The sequence below is a fragment of the Microcaecilia unicolor genome, chromosome 6, assembly GCF_901765095.1.
Source record: "Microcaecilia unicolor chromosome 6, aMicUni1.1, whole genome shotgun sequence".
Taxonomy (NCBI): domain Eukaryota; kingdom Metazoa; phylum Chordata; class Amphibia; order Gymnophiona; family Siphonopidae; genus Microcaecilia; species Microcaecilia unicolor.
In genome coordinates, this window is record NC_044036.1 from 90,412,124 (window position 1) to 90,430,003 (window position 17,880).

Here is a 17,880-nt window from a genome sequence, read left to right on the forward strand (position 1 = left end):
TTTCCATGCAACCTCTGGTGGTCTGGTAGGACTTTGTTTCCTTGGCCAGCCATATCTATCTATCTATCTATCTATCTATCTATCTATCTATCTATCTATCTATCTATCTATCTATCTATCTATCTATCTATCTATCTATCTATCTATCTATCTATCTATCTGCAGCCTGGGGGGGGGGGGGGGTCACTGGTGTGTTTTCACTATGGCAGTGCTGCAAGATAAAATCAAAATCAAGCACTGTTTTGTTTTGGAGGTATGAAGAGAGGCTATTGCAGAGGCAGGAAAATGCAGACAGTATGAGGAGAAAACTACAGTTTTCTTTTTGTGTCAGTGCCAAAGGACTATTAGATGAGTAGTGCTCTGGTTCCTCCAAAGCACAGCAGGCAATTAATGTGGCTGAAGCAGTGGGAGACCCAATTTTGACAGGAGGCGCTGTCATGTTTGCAGCACCCTTGACAGTTGCTGCCAGAGATGAGCCACCTCAGTTGTCTCCCTCCCTTCTGGCAGCGATTGATCCTTCTCTTTTGGGTAGGTCAGAGGACTTAGGTTTTACTCAAAAGCTCACCTGAGTTTATTCTCTTGTTCCATAGAGTCTTTTGTATGGGCAAAGATTTACCCTATACTACTTTTGCTTTACCTAATGTCCGTGCTTCTTCACCCAATATAGCTGTTAACCGGCCCAGGTTGGAAAGGGTAGAAGATAAGGATTATAGGCTTTCTGTAGTCTCTGGTAGAGTTAAATTCATCAGAGCAGTGGTTTAAGCTAGAGGAACACATCCTCTCTGAGAGGGATTAAGCTCTGCCAAGAGAGGATCTTTCTGGGTTCTATATGTTTGGTAAGGAGGACTTGGCTACTTTAATTTTCCATATTTTGTTCACTCGTTAAGATTTCTGAGATAAGCCCAGTTCTGGTTCTTAGGACCCCCTTTTGGTTGGTATCAGGAAGTTCTAGATGCCAGTTTTTATGTTAAGCAGACTATGGCTAGGCTTTACCTGATTGTGTCTCAGGAATCTGAAAGATTCAAGCTGCCTAAAATATATACAGTGGTTTCAACTGTGATGAGTACTGTCCTGGTTGAGGGGGATGCAGCACTGAAATATCCCCCTCAACTGTGATAAGTACTATCCTGATTGAGGGGGATGCTGCATTAAAAGATCACCAGGGCTGCGGGATGGAGTCTCTTTTGAAGCAAGTGTTGAAGTCTCTGTGTTAGCCTTTTAGGCAGCTGTCTGTGGAGGCTATTTTGCGTTTGTCAGCAGGGAATGATCCAGGTTCCAACTTTTTGGATTTGGGCACAACCTATTTGGTGGATGCTTTATATGATTTAATTGTAGCTTTGGCAAAAAAATAAAATTAGAAAAAAAATATCCTATATAATAATTTGTACCTCCAACGTTCTCTGGCTGGCTGTCTGGGTTCGTAACATCTCCTGACGTCAACAAGCCTCCAGCGTTCCCTTCCCACTCACTGTCCTGCCCTCGCGTAACGATGTACTGATGTCAGAGGAGGGCAGAACAGTGAGAGGGAAGGGAATGCTGGATGTGAGCTACCATCAGGATGTTACGAACGGAACCGAAGCCAGCCAGCCAGAGATCGTTCAGGTACAACTCGTTGGACATGGAGGGGAGGAGAGAATCGCGTGACATCGAGGGGAGGGCAGGACAGAGGAGAATCGATGGACTTGGATGGGAGGAGTGGAGAGAATCGCGGGACACGGATGGGAGGACAGGGAAGAGGAGAATCGCTGGACATTGAGGGCATGAGATGGGAGGGGAGGGAAGAATTGCTGGACATGGAGCGGAGGGCAGGGGGAGAGAGAAAAAAACGCTTACACGAGAGCCTTCCTAGGGCCCGTTTCATTGTTGACGGAAAGGGCTTGGTTACACTAGTGTGTATGTGTGTGTGTGTGTGTGTGTATATATATATATATATATATATATATGTGTATATATATATATATATATATATGTGTATATATATATACACACACACACAATTACTTAAACAACAGTTTCCTTTTAATTATACATCTTTATTCAAAAACATACATTAAATAAATCACATTATTGTCTACCAAATTATTAAAAAATACCCTATAAACCTAACCATTCAACACACCTTACATATTCACTCACTCTCATCAGGCTTACTCATTTATTCATAACAATTTAAAATACCTATATTGTATCGCCGTTATCTCAAGGGACATTATACAGTTACTTATACTTAATGGAGAGCTCCTCTTTTCAAGCATGGGCGTCAGGTAGACGACCCTGTGGGCAACTGATCCTTCGAGTTCCCAGCAACCAGCGATAGCCGGAATTGACAGCGAAATATGTACATGTAGGGTCATGATGTTATAACCTATATCGCTACGAGATCTAACTAGCTTGTTTATGCTGAAGAGGATGTTGATGAACTGAAATTAAGGAAGGGGATTGTGTTGAGAACCGGTCCCTTATCTTTGAGTAAAAGGTTGAAGAAAATAAGAAAGTATGAAATCTGTTTTCTCAAGTGATACAATTGGAGGGATTACAGGTGCTCCTAATGGACATTGATGTATGAGAGTTCAAAAGACTTGTGTTAAGCACGCTGCTGGAGATAAATTGAAAGATAAAAAGATATTTGAGACCATGGACTGAAAAGAGGAGATCTCCATTAAGTATAAGTAACTGTATAATGCCCCTTGAGATAACGCCGATACAATATAGGTATTTTAAATTGTTATGAATAAATGAGTAAGCCTGATGAGAGTGAGTGAGTATGTAAGGTGTGTTGAATGGTTAGGTTTATAGGGTATTTTTTAATAATTTGGTAGGCAATAATGTGATTTATTTAATGTATGTTTTTGAATAAAGATGTATAATTAAAAGGAAACGATTGTTTAAGTAATTGCATATGAGCTAATTGCAACCAATAAAAAAGTAATAGCCTATTATAGGAGTATTGTGTGTGCATGTGTGTGTGTAGGTGCTTGTAGGTGCTTGGTGTTCTGTAGCTCATACATTGGTCTTCAGATATTCCTTCTAAAACTGGTCTCAGTAAATTAGCTTTTAAAGGAGGCTTGCTTTTCAGTGAGGATTTAGAAAAATTGGTTAAAAGTCTTTGAGTCCAAGGTTCCTAGGCTTCCAGAAGATTGCCCTAAACCTTCTTTTAGAAGTTTTTTTGTCTAGAGGATACTTTAGGGAGTGCAGGAGATAATAGACTAGGCAGAATGAGTGGTACTCTAACGGTCAGTTTCCTTTCAGAGTTCAATCCTTTCGAGGTAGTCATAGAGATTTCTCTGTGGGAACATCAGTTACTGCCAAGAGTTCACAGTGAAGGTTTGTGGGCCTGCTATGTGGTGCCTTCAGTAGGAGGGTAGAATAAAGTCACTTTACCAGAGGTGGGCCCAGATAACCACAGATCTTTGGCTACTAGAAGTTACTGGCGTTTCCCTGGCCTCTTCCTGAGGCATTTTCTGGAATTGCCCTGTTCTTACCTAAAAGTAGCAGTAGTCTAGCAGACCTTATTCAGGATACTTCAGCTAGAGGCGGTAGTTCCAGTTCCACCTCCAGAAAAGAGAACAAGATGTGGTTCAGTTTATTTTGTAATTCTAAAGAAAGAATGTACCTTTTGTCCAATTCATGATCTTAAAAAGGTAACAAATTTCTCAAGGCTACAAGTTTTCGATTGGAAATGTTAAGATCGGTTATTGTTGCAAAGCAGCAAGGAGAATTTCTTACTTCTTTAGATGGAAGCTTGTCTACACATCCTCATAAGGAAGTTTCATCAACACTACTTGAGGTTTCTGTTCTTGGGACAACATTTTGTGCTCTACCTTTCGGATTGGCCACAGGTGATGGGTAGGGGTGGCAGCTGCCTTATACAAATAGAGAAATTTGGTCCACCTTTATTGAGATAACTGGTTAATAAGAGCAAAGTCATTCTAAGAAAACAAAATAGTCACACATTGAGTGGTGCCCTTCTTACAAGAGTTGGGATGGGTTGTCAGTTTCTCCAAGAGCAACCTTACCCTATCCTAAACATTGGAATGTTTAAGGGCAAAGTTAACACTCAACAAGGCAAAATTTCTTCCCAAAGTGAGAAGGGAAAAGCTACAATCCCAGATCAGAAACCTTCACAGATCAAAGGTTTGACACTACCTTCAAGTGTCAGGATCAATGGCTGTCACCTTTGTGCTGTGGGCCAGGCTGAGTTTGAAACTTTAACGGAGATCTTCTCTCTCAATGGTCTCTACAGAATGAAGAGTTTGACCTTGTGCTACGTCCAGCACTGGAGCTCAGACAGTCTTGAGTGGTACCTATGTAGCAACAGTCTTCTCTAAAGAGTTTGTAAACCCCAAATTGGGTCCTTGTGATGACGGCTGAAAACCCCACAGGTGGGGGAACACATTGTCTCAACAAATAGGCACAAGGTTGATGGTCCTCAGTGGAAGCCCATTGGTCGATAAGCCATTTGGAAACATGGGCAATCCGCTTAGCTCTCCTGGAGTTTTGTCAGCTACTTCAAAATAAAGCAGTAAGGGTTCTCTCTGAAAATGGAACAGCAGTAGCCTGTGTCAACAAACAAAGAGGAACAAGTCCTGCAAGTGGCAGAGGAGGTAATGGATTGGCTGGAGGAGAATCTGAAAAACATCTCAGCAGCACATGTGGCCAAGACACAAAATATCCAGGTAGATTACTTCACAGGAGTTCTGTGGATCCAGGAGAATGGAGTCTAGCAGAGGATGCCTTTTTTTGGACATGGTATGCAGTTGGGGGTTATCTGATCATGGACCTGATGGCAACAGGTCAGAATGCGAAGGTTCCAGCCTCTTTCATTCAGAGAAAGAATTGGAAGTCAAAAAGAATAGATGCTTTTTATTTCAGTGATGGCTGTGGTTGGGTCTTCTGTATGTATTTCTGCTGTGGCCGCTCATAGGCAGCCACTCAAAGCATAGAGAAGCATTGGGGTCTAGTAGTGTTAATTGCTCTATATTGGACAGTAAGATCTTGGTGCAGGGACAATGCATCTTTGATTAAAATAGGGGGCATCTTTGGATCAAGGACTGATCAGCATACTATTCATCTCAGTTTTGTCTTACGGCTTGGCTCTTGAGAGGGCAAAGTTAAAGAAAGGCTATTTGAGGGGACAGTTTAAAGGATTGATGTCAAGATAAGTGTGTTTTTCCTCTGCACTTTTCTGTTCCACATATTTTGGATTTCTTGCAAGATAGGTTTGGACAAGGGGTGCATGTTTGCCTCACTGAAAGTACAACTGGCTGCTTTTTCATGTTTGAGGTACAGTGAAGGGAAAGAGCTTGGCCTCGCATCCAAACATGGTACTTATTTTCCCACAGGGTTAACTTTATCAATTCACCATATCATCCATTGATTCCTCCCTGAGATTTAAACTTGATATTGTCTGCCTTAGTTCAGCTGTCTTTTGAAACTGGATTCCACAACCATAAAATATCACCCTTAAGACAGTTTTGCTTGTAGTTATAATTTCACAATTACAGGCCTTGTCCTGTAGAGAATCTTTTTGGTCTTTAGCAAGGAAAAAGTTGTGCTTACACTGGTTCCATTCTTCCTTTTCAAAGTAATGTGGTTCCTCAATCTATTTTTCAGGATTGTAAAAATGAGGGTAGTGCAGTTGCCTTGTCCAAATTGGATGTGGAATACATGTTGAAGTACCTGAAGAGTACTAAGATAATAAGAAAATTAGATAATCTCTTTATTCTTTTCAGTGGAGCCTTTAAAGGGGAAGCAGTCTATGAGTTAAAGACACTATTGCCTCTGCATATATTTTCTGTGGTCATTCATTTCCAGAATTTTTGAAAGCTCATTATACAAAGGGTCTGATTCTTGGTTGGTCAGGGAGTTGCACAGTGTCCTTATGATGACATCATAGCTCAGTAGTTTTATCAACAGAAGGCGTGTCATAGGGCAGGAGCAGGCAGGTGACTGCTGCAGCAGGAAATACAGTGGCATATGGAAAGCCCAGTGACTCCTATTGTGAAACCTTGCATCATGTAGCTATAATTTGGGTTCCCCTTCCTTACATGCATCACTTTGTATTTGCTCACATGAAATTTCGCCTGCCATTTAGATGCCTACACATGCATCACTTCGTATTTGCTCACATGAAATTTCGCCTGCCATTTAGATGCCTACTTTCCCAGTCTCATAAAGTCCTCATGTTATTAACTACTTTGAATAACTTTGTGTTATCAATAAATTTGATCACCTTAGTCTCTCTATTCCTGTTTCCAGGTAATTTATTTTGAGATCATTTTATTAAGAATATACTACACAGTTATGGCACACAAGGCACCAATCCAATGTGTGAATCATAAAATGACATTATCTGAGAGCAAACTAGTAAACCTGCTTATGTGTAGGAACAAGTCATACATTTCGACACAATGTAACAGTTTCAACAATAGCAATTAACAATGACTATTTCCCCCTTCATCCCTCCCCCACCCTACTTGGGGAATATTCTCCTTATAGAAAAGGAAAATGCTCCCACAGTTTCAAGTTCAATATTCTGTTGCGTGCCACTGGGATGAAGGTGTTCCACAGCTGAAACTTGGTGTCATCTTCTACTTTGATTGGATTCTTCCAAAAGGGTTCCCATGTCTGCTGGAAATCAACCCCGTTGGCTGAAGTCATGTCTTGAGTCTCCACTCTTTCCATCCATAGGAGATGTATCATGTGAGATCTCCACTGTGATCTCATATATCCTTCTGTAGCCAGTTGACCAAGATAGACTTTTTAAGCATTAACACAGTTCTCTTCAGGAAATCCCTCGTGCCTGGTGGCACTGAGAAGGATACATTAAAAGTGTCAAATAAGATTCCAGGTAACACTCTTAAAGGTTTTATCCACACCTGTCAAGATGTGAAACCAAAATTGCAATATTACCGGGCAGAACCAAAACATATGAGACAGAGTTGCCCCATTCTGACATTTGCAAGGTGGCCTTGAAAGCTTGTCTTGGAGAAATATATAAGGACATTACAAATTTATATTGCATTTCCCAAAGAGTTATGTTGTTAGTGAGTATCCTGACTCCCACTATACAAGGCTTGAGGTTTCCTTCAAGTACCTTGCAGTGCAATCTCATACCTAGTGCAAGTGCATCATAATCAACAACAACTGATAAACTTTGCAAATATTTGTGGTGATAACAAAGAGGAACCCAAAACTGCAAGCCAAAAAGTGTAGCCCTCATTCAGAGTTTCTTGTATCCCAAATACAAATTAAGAATCCAGAATGGTGACAGTGTTGGAGCTGTATGTACACATATCTTGCTTTTGACCCCAAGTAATACTAGTCCTGCAAGATCTCATTTTACCATCCTAATCTAAAATATTATACAGGTAGTGAATCCCTTTATGTCCCCATTCCTGAAAGATTTTTGTAGTTCCAGGAGAAAACTTGGGGTTAGAATGGATAGATAGCAATGGAGTTATCAATGGAGAATAATGCAGCTGCTTACATAACCATCTCCAGGTTGATCTCAGAGACTTGTACACTGGACACTCTTTACATACAGAGGTGACATATCTGGCCTGAGCATGTAACAAGTAACCAAAATGCTCTGTGACTATCCCGTTTTAGTAGGAGTAACAGTAAAATCTGATGTACCTCTAAACTAATTATTAATATGGCGCATACTACATGCCACTCTAAGTATCTGTAGTGTCTGGTCCCTGAAAGTCATTACTGTTGATAGAGAAAGGTGAGTTTTCTTTCCCTGCCAAAGATAAACTCTCAACAATTTATTTAAGAACTTTTCATTCCTTTTTGTAAAATGTAATGGTAACATTTGAAATGTATATAACCAACGAGGGGCAACTAACATGTTGTAAAGGCCAATCCTGCCCACCAATATCAGTGGATACGCAACCTGTCTCGCATATCTGATATTAGTGGTTGTATATCGCGAATATATAAAATAAAAGGTCTACTGGGATCGTCACCCCCAAATATTGTATATAGGATTCAGCCCAAAAACAGGGAAATCTCCCTTCCAGTGTTCCTTCACAGACAATGTAAGGGCATAACCATGGATTTTCAGTAGTTTACCTTAAAGCCAGGTAAGGCCCCAAATTCAGATATCGGTGAGAGAGCCTTGTCAAGAGAGTTTTGTGGTCAGGTCAACACTAGTAGGTGGCTATCTGCGAAAGCAAAAGTTTTAATGGAGAGGCCCCAGCTGTACTTCTACTTCTTGATGTCAAAGTATCATACACAAAAGGGGCTCCAAAAATAATATGAACAGCAGTAGTGACATTCCCACCCACCTTCTTAATGCCATCTCTCCTACTCTTATTCCTTTTATCTGTCACATTCTCAACCTCTCACTTTCCACTGCGACTGTCCCTGCTGCCTTTAAACATGCTGTGGTCACACCTCTCCTTAAGAAGCCTTCACTTGACCCTACTTGTCCCTCTAATTACCGACCCATCTCCCTCCTTCCTTTTCTCTCCAAATTACTTGAGCGTGCTGTTCACCACCGCTGCCTTGATTTTCTCTCCTCACATGCTATTCTTGACCCATTACAATCTGGTTTTCGCCCTCTCCACTCAACCGAAACTGCGCTTACTAAAGTCTCCAATGACCTATTACTGGCTAAATCCAGAGGTCAATATTCCATCCTCATTCTTCTTGATCTTTCCGCTGCTTTTGACACTGTCGATCACAGCATACTTCTCGATACCCTGTCCTCACTTGGATTCCAGGGCTCTGTCCTTTCCTGGTTCTCTTCCTACCTCTCCCTCCGCACCTTTAGTGTTCACTCTGGTGGATCCTCTTCTACTTCTATCCCTCTGCCTGTCGGCGTACCCCAGGGTTCTGTTCTTGGTCCCCTCCTCTTTTCTATCTACACTTCTTCCCTTGGTTCATTAATCTCATCCCATGGCTTTTCCTACCACCTCTATGCTGATGACTCCCAAATCTACCTTTCTACCCCTGATATCTCACCTTGCATCCAAACCAAAGTTTCAGCGTGCTTGTCTGACATTGCTGCCTGGATGTCTCAACGCCACCTGAAATTAAATATGACCAAAACCGAGCTTCTCATTTTCCCCCCCAAACCCACCTCCCCGCTCCCCCCGTTTTCTATTTCTGTTGATGGCTCTCTCATTCTCCCTGTCTCCTCAGCTCGAAACCTTGGGGTCATCTTTGACTCTTCTCTCTCCTTCTCTGCTCATATCCAGCAGACCGCCAAGACCTGTCGTTTCTTTCTTTACAACATCCGTAAAATCCGCCCCTTTCTTTCCGAGCACTCTACCAAAACCCTCATCCACACCCTTGTCACCTCTCGTTTAGACTACTGCAATCTGCTTCTTGCTGGCCTCCCACTTAGTCACCTCTCCCCTCTCCAGTCGGTTCAAAACTCTGCTGCCCGTCTCATCTTCCGCCAGGGTCGCTTTACTCATACTACCCCTCTCCTCAAGACCCTTCACTAGCTCCCTATCCGTTTTCGCATCCTGTTCAAACTTCTTCTACTAACCTATAAATGTACTCACTCTGCTGCTCCCCAGTATCTCTCCACACTCGTCCTTCCCTACACCCCTTCCCGTGCACTCCGCTCCATGGATAAATCCTTCTTATCTGTTCCCTTCTCCAGTACTGCCAACTCCAGACTTCGCGCCTTCTGTCTCGCTGCACCCTACGCCTGGAATAAACTTCCTGAGCCCCTACGTCTTGCCCCATCCTTGGCCACCTTTAAATCTAGACTGAAAACCCACCTCTTTAACATTGCTTTTGACTCGTAACCACTTGTAACCACTCGCCTCCACCTACCCTCCTCTCTTCCTTCCCGTTCACATTAATTGATTTGATTACTTTATTTATTTTTTGTCTATTAGATTGTAAGCTCTTTGAGCAGGGACTGTCTTTCTTCTATGTTTGTACAGCGCTGCGTATGCCTTGTAGCGCTATAGAAATGCTAAATAGTAGTAGTAGTAGTAGACATGCGGCAGCCCTGAGAAGTTCCCCTTTCTATGGAAAAAGGTTCTGTCACAATACTATTGACCAGTAAGGAAGCTGTAAGGTCAGTATACACTGTTAATATGGCATCTAAATACCAGCCTGACAGCCCTGCATAAGACAGTGTTTGAACAAAAAGGACCAAGTGACTCTGTCGAATGTTTTCTCTGCATTCAGGCTGAACACCAAAGCAGCCAATCCTGATTTCTGACAGTGAGCCATTGCTAAAAGCAATTTCCTGACATTCAAAACAGATTGTCACCCTTTTCCAAAGTCTGTTTGATCTTCATTAATAATCTTAGGCAGATAAGGGGACAGTCTGCCAGCATATGGGAGAGTATTTTAATGTCTACATTGATTAATAAAATTAGTTTGTAGGAATCTGGCTTCTCCGGCAGGCGGCCTATCAATGTTGTAAAAGCTGTGTTAGAATACCTAACCAGTTGCTGCCATGCATTTTCATTAAAACCTTGGGCACCATTAGACTCATATTGTGCTAATATATCAGCACCTGGACTCAGGCTATTATAACTTAAGTACAATGATCATCTTTATTGATACCTTTATTATTATCTTTTAGATCTTCTGGACTTTAAGCAGTAAGTGTATTTTCACACCAGCTATAATGGATGCTTTTTCTTTTTGTTCTGTTATATGGTTAAATTGCATGTTATAAACTTTTAAGAAAAAAACGTTTTCAATAAAAAGATTAAAAAAAAAAAAAAGAATACCTACTCAGCGCACTATTGGCTACTACATTACTGTAATAAGCCATAAATGGCCCACATAACCACACCTGAAGAAGTTTGTAAAGTTCACAAGTGTGACTGGCCTGGGTTCTGTATAGGTCTCTGAGTCTTTCACTGCTTGTTGAATTCTTTTGCCTGCAATGGCCTGTTTAAGGAAGCAAGGCCTCAGGAAGTAATGTAGGCATTCCTGCGCACAATATGTTGCCCATCATCTGCTCTGGCAATGCCGTTTTGCTGCTGTATACATAGTTGTAAAATAATCCTGCAAAAATTTGCCAGATCTTCTTCAGTTTTTGTTCAGGCCTTGGTAATGTACACTAGGAACCTCAGAACCCTGTTATCATACTTATGAAAATGAAATTTTCTGAAAAATGAGTGATGTGTTTGTGAAGTAATAAATTTAGTGCAGTTTGTATGGCTGTCAACCTCTCTTTGTTTACCGGAGATAAATGAGCAATATAAGTTCATTTTGCCTTCCCTCACTGTCTCTAAAATCACTATACTTCTAGATACGCACAAGTACCTAGCACATGTTAAGGCTATAATATAACCTCTTAAGGTTGTTTTTGCAGCATCCCAAAAGAGTAAGGGATTTTCCTTATGTGACGCATTATGAGTGCTATATTCCTCCCTTTTCTTAAGCAAATCTGGAAATTCCTTGCCCTGCACCAGGTATGCAGGGTGCTTCCAAGTCCCAGTTCCCCTGAAGAAGGCCCCACTTCTAGGGCTATCCATATTGGCAAATAATCTGATATCTGGGAGGGCCCTATAGTAGCTGATACCACTAGAGGAAAAAGAGTCATAGAAGCGAGTATATAGTCTGAGCAAGAGTGTACAGTGGGCCTGGGATTGATGAGTGTAATCTCTGCATTCAGGGTACAACAAGCACCAGGGGCCCACTAAATCAAGAACGGTACAATAATTCCTAAGACCCCTGAAACTGCTGCTGGTAAAGTCCCTTCACCCTGAGGAGCCAGCCAATGGAGGGGTCTTTGTACTAAGTTAGTCTCCTGATATTACTAGGGGAGACCCCAGATGTGCAAAGCTTGGTTTTGTACTCAGCTGAGTGCAAAACCAAGGTCATAGTAGTTAGACCCACAAACAAATAAGACATAAGTACATAAGTATTGCCACACTGGGACAGACCAAAGATCCATTAAACCCAGCATCCTATTTCTAACAGTGGCCAATGTAGGTCACAAATACCTGGCAAGATCCCAAAAAAGTTCAATACATTTTATGCTGCTTATCCCAGAAATAAGCAGTGGATTTTCCCCAAGTCATTTTAATAATGGTCTGTGGACTTCTTAAGGAAGCCATCCAAACCTTTCTTAAACCCTGCTAAGCTAACCGCCTTTACCACATTCTCTGGCAACGAATTCCAGAGTTTAATTACACGTTGAGTGAAGAAACATTTTCTCCGATTTGTTTTAAATTTACTACTTTGTAGCTTCTCGCATGCCCCCTAGTCCTACTATTTTTGGAAAGAGTAAACAAAGTATAATACAAGTGAACTTCTGGTTCATTACAAAAAATATTTCCAAGGCATTCTTCTTATAGACAAGGTACAGAATTAATTGGATACTTAAGGGTCCCTATCTTAAAGAGCTTATAGTGTACACTGGGGGGTGGGGGGCATTCTAAGTAAAGAATGTTCAACAGCACTTACATTTTTTTTAAAATTTTATATTTATCAGTTCTCATTTAATAAAGCAAACTAACCATACAGAAATCTCGGTGTTAACAAGGAACAGCATCAAATAAAAACAAAGAAACAATTTATTATTATTATTATTATTTATTGCATTTGTATCCCACATTTTCTCACCTATTTGCAGGTTCAATGTGGCTTACAGAGTTTTGTTATGACATAGTCATTCCAATATATCAGATAACAGTAATATGCAAAGATTAAATAAGGGATGAGAGAAGGAAGGTGTTAGTCAGGATAGTATAGAAGTTGGTCTTTAATAACTGGGTGGGTTGGTGAGGTAGTTTTGTAAGGTTATGGATTCTCTTTGTAGGCCTTGTTGAAAAGATGTGTCTTCAGAGATTTGCGAAAGTTAGTTATTTCATCAATGGTTTTCAGGGCTGTAGGTAATGCATTCCACAACTGCATGCTCCTGTAAGAGAAGGTGGTGGCGTGTGTCAGCTTGTATTTTAGACCTTTACAGCTGGGGAAGTGCAGATTGAGAAATTTGCGGGCTGATCTTCTGGCGTTTCTGGGGAGGTAGGTCCACGAGGTTTAGCATGTAGATTGGGGCGTCTGCATGAATAATTTTGTGTACAATTGTGCAGATCTTGAACGTAATGCATTCCTTGAGTGGGAGCCAGTGAAGTTTCTTTTTTAGGGGTTTTGCACTATCACTGTTAGTCCACAAAGAAGGAGGGATGGCGCTAAGGAAAAGAAGACTAGGAGGGTGGTTTGAGGTGTGTCTAAGTCTTATAACATTGCGGAAACCAAGAACTTAGTCGGGGGGAGGGGAGGGGCTAGAAGTCACTACAATCTTACTGGTCACAGATACCGAGAGCTGAGCCATTTCAAGAACATATACAAGTACATACGTATTGCCACACTGGGAGCTCCTTGTCTTTCAGTTTTAAGTAGAGCAACAAATACCTTCCCTTCCTGGTCCTTAGCAATCAATGAAGCAGTACATGTCACATTTTTAAATTAACACTGCTGTACCCCCCCCTTCTTGAGCCAGATGGCAAGTAATAAACATCTCCCACCCATGCCCTAGATAGTTTTTCATGTTCAGAATCAGAGAGCCTTGTGCCTGTAGGCATGCAATGTCTACTTGAAACCTTCTGATGGCAGAATTTTTGTTTGCTTGATTGTAGAACTTATACAGTCCAAGAGGTGAATGTGCTTCTAGTATATAACTCAGTATTGAGCCAATCAAGGGTACAGTGAAAACAAGTCTAAATATCCGATAGGCCCCAGGGCACCCAGCTCACCCGGGGGCCTAAAGAAACCAATGCTCCCATTCCAGTTGCAATAACACAGACATAAAGCATTATGAACACATCTCTGTCAAGCTGGTAAGAACAATGCAAAAAAAAAAAGTCTTAATATTAAAACAATTGGTAACACGTCCCAAGCATTCCTTAACTCTCCCAAACTTTCAATCCTCCCACCTTTCCCTGTCCACTCAAATCCCCTTCTCACCCACGCCCACATTGCAAATTGCTAAAGTAGTCCCACCAACACTATGGACTAGGGGGAACTACAGAGTCACTACAGTACAAGTCCAAAAATTGGACTGCTTGGGGATTGGGTCAGTCTGGACTTTTTGTATTCTCAGACAGTACTTTTAAAATTCAAATTTAAGGAAGAATAAAGAGATGAACAGGCACATTTTGTTGATTTATTCATTAAATATAGAAAACAGGAAGCTCAAATTAAAAAAAAATGGGCACAGTGTACAGTATTCCCCAAAGGAGGGGGCCCAGGCCCTCAAGGCCCCCCCCCCGTAGTTACGCCCCTCTTCCCCCCATCCCCTGCATGGTCCGACGTCTCTCCCTTCTCTCCTGGTCTTGCCTGTGGCTCTCTCAAGTGTGCAATACCTTTTCAGAAATCTTCTGTGCTGCAGTGCCATAGGCAGCCTTACTCACAGGCTGCCTGCAGTAGGCCTTTCCTTTCAGACCCGTCCTGCCCCTTCTGATACAACTTTCTGTTTTTGGAAGGGCAGGATGGGTCAGAGGGAAAGTCCTGCGAGTAAGACTGCCACTGGCACTGTTGCACGAAAGACTTCTGAAAAGTATTGTATACCGGGGCATGAGAGAGAACCGCAGGTAGGGCCAGGAGTGAAGCAGAGATGCTGGACCTTGCGGGGGAGGGGGGGGGCGGGAGCAAGAGGGAGGAAGTAGGTGTAGTTTTGATTCTCGGGAGCTCTGGATTTCTGGCGTCTGGATTTTTGGACTTCTACTGTACAATTGCAGCAAGGGTTCCCAATCTCACCTGCCCAAAACACTATAGGCGCACACTCAACATTAACACCCACTGCTATCAACACTGATGAGTGAATCAGTCATTTATGTCAAACCATAAGATAGGGAACAAACAGTTACTGGTTACGGTAATGGTAAACAGTGTTCCACTGTGGTTCCAGCATTGCAATACATACTGTTCCACTTTTGGAGATCTAGAAATATATCCATGTGATGAGCAATTAAATTGTTGGTATTATTGATGAAGAACCTGCCAAAGAGTGACTTTCCAGTATTAACTATCTGGCTCACGACATAGAGGAAGCAAGCATGGACAGTTTATTAACAAAGTCCTGAGTGCTTTCCCAGGTATGAAAGGTTATCCATTTACATTCATGATACATTTTTAAAATAGCTGGGTAAATGAGCAAAAAGTGCACTTTCCGCTCCACCAACTTGCTGCAAATAGGGATTGTACTGCTGGCGCTTCTTAAGTAATGCTGCTGAGTAATTTTGGGAAACATGAAACCCAAAAGTCTCAAATTTCTCTACCAGGAGCAATTTTCCAGCTCTTGTAGGCGTTCCAAGTGAAGCGAGTCTGGGCCTGAAGTTTCTGTATTGATGAATCATCTTCTACCGAGGAGCTTTCACTCCAGTTCAGTAGCACGGTGGGTAGTTTTGGCCAGAAGGGCCTCTGTTTATCATCTGGCCTGAAAGCTTTTCAAATTGTGGCTCTAATGTACATACCATTGCTGCTGTATGTTCTATTAATGCCACCTCAATAAATTGAGAAATTGCGCTTCCAGGATATTCTGCCATCTTGTCCTCGTTATGTCTCACTCTGTCTTTATCTTTATGTGCCAGTTTCACAGACATATTATCTTCAGGCTTGGTAATAAATTTGTCCATATGCTCAGCAGTAAATACCTAAAGTTAGCAATGCTGGATGAGCTACAGCAGTGTTTCCCAAGTCCAGTCTTGGAGTACCCCCTTGTCAGTCAGGATTTTAGGATATCCACAATAAATGTGCATGAACTTGATTTGCATACTCTGCCTCCATTTTATGCAAATCTTTTCATGCATATTCATTGTGGATATCTTGAAAACCTGACTGGCAAGGGTACTCCAGGACCGGACTTGGGGAAACACTGAGCTACCGAAACGGTCAGATTCCAGCAGATGAAGCGGGGACCCTCAGAGCAGGCCAGGGAAACGTTCTTGCCCGATTGCTGTATCACGTGACCTCTCTCTAGGTAATATATAAGTATGTTAAAAAGCACAGATCCCTGGGGAACCCCACTTATTACTCTTCTTCATTTAGCATATTGACTATTTAATCTTACTCTGTTTTCTACTCTTAATCGATAATAGGATACTGCTTGCTATCACAAGACTTTCTAATTTCCTCAGGGGTCATTCATGATGAACTTTGTCAAATGCCTTCTCACAATTGAGAAATAGAAACACATTATCAACTGGCCCACCTTTATCCACACAGATTGGTGAGAAAATATTTCCCTTGGCTAAATCCATATTGGCTTTGTCCCATTAATCTATTAAGCCTAGAAGATTGAATTAAATAGCAATGAAACCTCAACTGCCCAAGATAGCCTACATAGATGGCCTTCTCATATAGGCTCCTATCATTTGTTCAGTATTTTTTTTTTTTTAAATAGTAGTCTTTACCATTTTGCTCGGCACTGATGTTAGGCCTCCCTGGTTTATAAGTTCCCATGCCACCTCTGGATCCCTTTTTAAAACTGGCGTTACATTGGCCATCCTTCAAGAATCATGCCTGATTTTAAAGAGAAGTTAAAAATTATTCATCTGCCATTTCATTTTTTTATTCTGTCAGTAGTCTGGGATGTATACCATCCAACCAGGTGATTTGCTATTCTTTTTAGGTTGCTAACCTGGAAAATGTAATAGGGCAAATTGACAGAGTTTTTTCAGTTCTTCAGATCCATTACCATAAAATGCTATTTTTGGTGTGGGTGTCTCCTCCACACAGAATGAACTTTAGGGGTCCTTTTACTAAGCCATGCTAAAAAGTGGCTGGCGATACCCTCAGACACACATCCAGCAGCAAAAAAATAAAAAATATTCTTTACTGTGAGAGTAGCGTGCGCTGATGGCCAAACTACTGCAGGATGTCTCAGCGCATCCCATGGTAGTGCCCTTCTACTGCACAGTAGGCCTGCGTTAGTCCTACCGTGCCTTAATAAAAGGGCCCCTTAAGTCTCTCTGCTATGGCCTTGGCCTCCTTGACTGCCCCTTCTACCCCTTTTATCTATTGCTCCAACTGATTTGAAGCAGGAAAGTTGTAAAAGAATGTAGCTAAAAAAAAAAAGTTAGTGTTTGCCTCTGAAACAAGCTTACTTTTGGAGTCTGCTTTTCTTATCAGCGCTTTGTGTGTGATTTGCCATTCCTTATGCTGTTTCCTATTATCTTCATTTGGATCCTTCTTCCAATTTTTGAAGGATGTTCTTTTAGCTTTAATTGCCATCGTTCTTTTTGCCTTTTAATCATGCTGTCTGTCTTTTTTAAATGCGTGGGATACTTCTGGTCTGGGCTTCCAAGATAAACAATGTTCATGCCTGATTTAAACTTTTAACTTGCAGCTGCTCCTTTTAGTTTCTTTTAAACCTTTATCATAGTTGCTGTTGTAAAAGTTAAAAGCAGACACAGTACATTTTCTTAGTGTCTTCCCTCCAGTTATCTCAGATTTGTTCATGTTATGATCATTACTGCCAATCAGGTCCAACATTATCTCTCAAACCAAGTCATGCATTCCCTAAGGACTTGATCTAAAATAGCTTACCCTCTTGTTGGTTCCTGAACCAGCCGCTCCATGAATTATTTATTTCATCTAGGACCTTTATCTCATTAGCATTTCCGGACATGACATCCAGCCAGTCAGTACTGGGGTAAGTGACAGCAACAAAATCAGAAAAGAAATGACGCTGAAATAAACCACAAGAATCTATATAATGCTTACAGCTGAAAATAATTTTTTTTGTGGTGGTAGGAAAAATTAGTAAATTGTTGGTATGTAAAAAAAATTTTTTTTTATACATACAGTTGGTTTACTTATTATTTTCCCTGATAACACAAAAATATTCTTTTGAGTTTTAAACATTATCCCTGGGATTTTATATATCATGCAGAGATTTCCACACAAAAGAAAAAAGCAGATCAAAAAAGACAAAAAAAT

At 41.3% G+C, this 17,880-nt stretch overlaps 2 protein-coding genes across 7 annotated transcripts in view; one reads left to right on the plus strand and one right to left on the minus strand.

Moving 5' to 3' along the window:
• The window catches only part of RALGPS2 (Ral GEF with PH domain and SH3 binding motif 2), a 677,704-nt gene that overhangs the window by 275,869 nt on the left and 383,955 nt on the right, over positions 1-17,880 (plus strand). The window lies entirely within an intron of this gene.
• Positions 1-17,880, minus strand: part of ANGPTL1 (angiopoietin like 1) — a 122,489-nt gene that overhangs the window by 30,785 nt on the left and 73,824 nt on the right. The window contains exon 2 of one of the 4 annotated variants that reach the window (XM_030206441.1): positions 17,488-17,588. The exons of 2 other annotated variants lie outside the window; for them this stretch is intronic. In XM_030206441.1, the coding sequence (XP_030062301.1) occupies positions 17,488-17,519 (32 nt within the window). In that variant the 5' untranslated portion in view covers positions 17,520-17,588. Of the gene's footprint in view, positions 1-17,487; positions 17,630-17,880 lie in introns of all 4 variants that reach the window. One more of the 4 variants, XM_030206440.1, reaches the window with a different exon arrangement.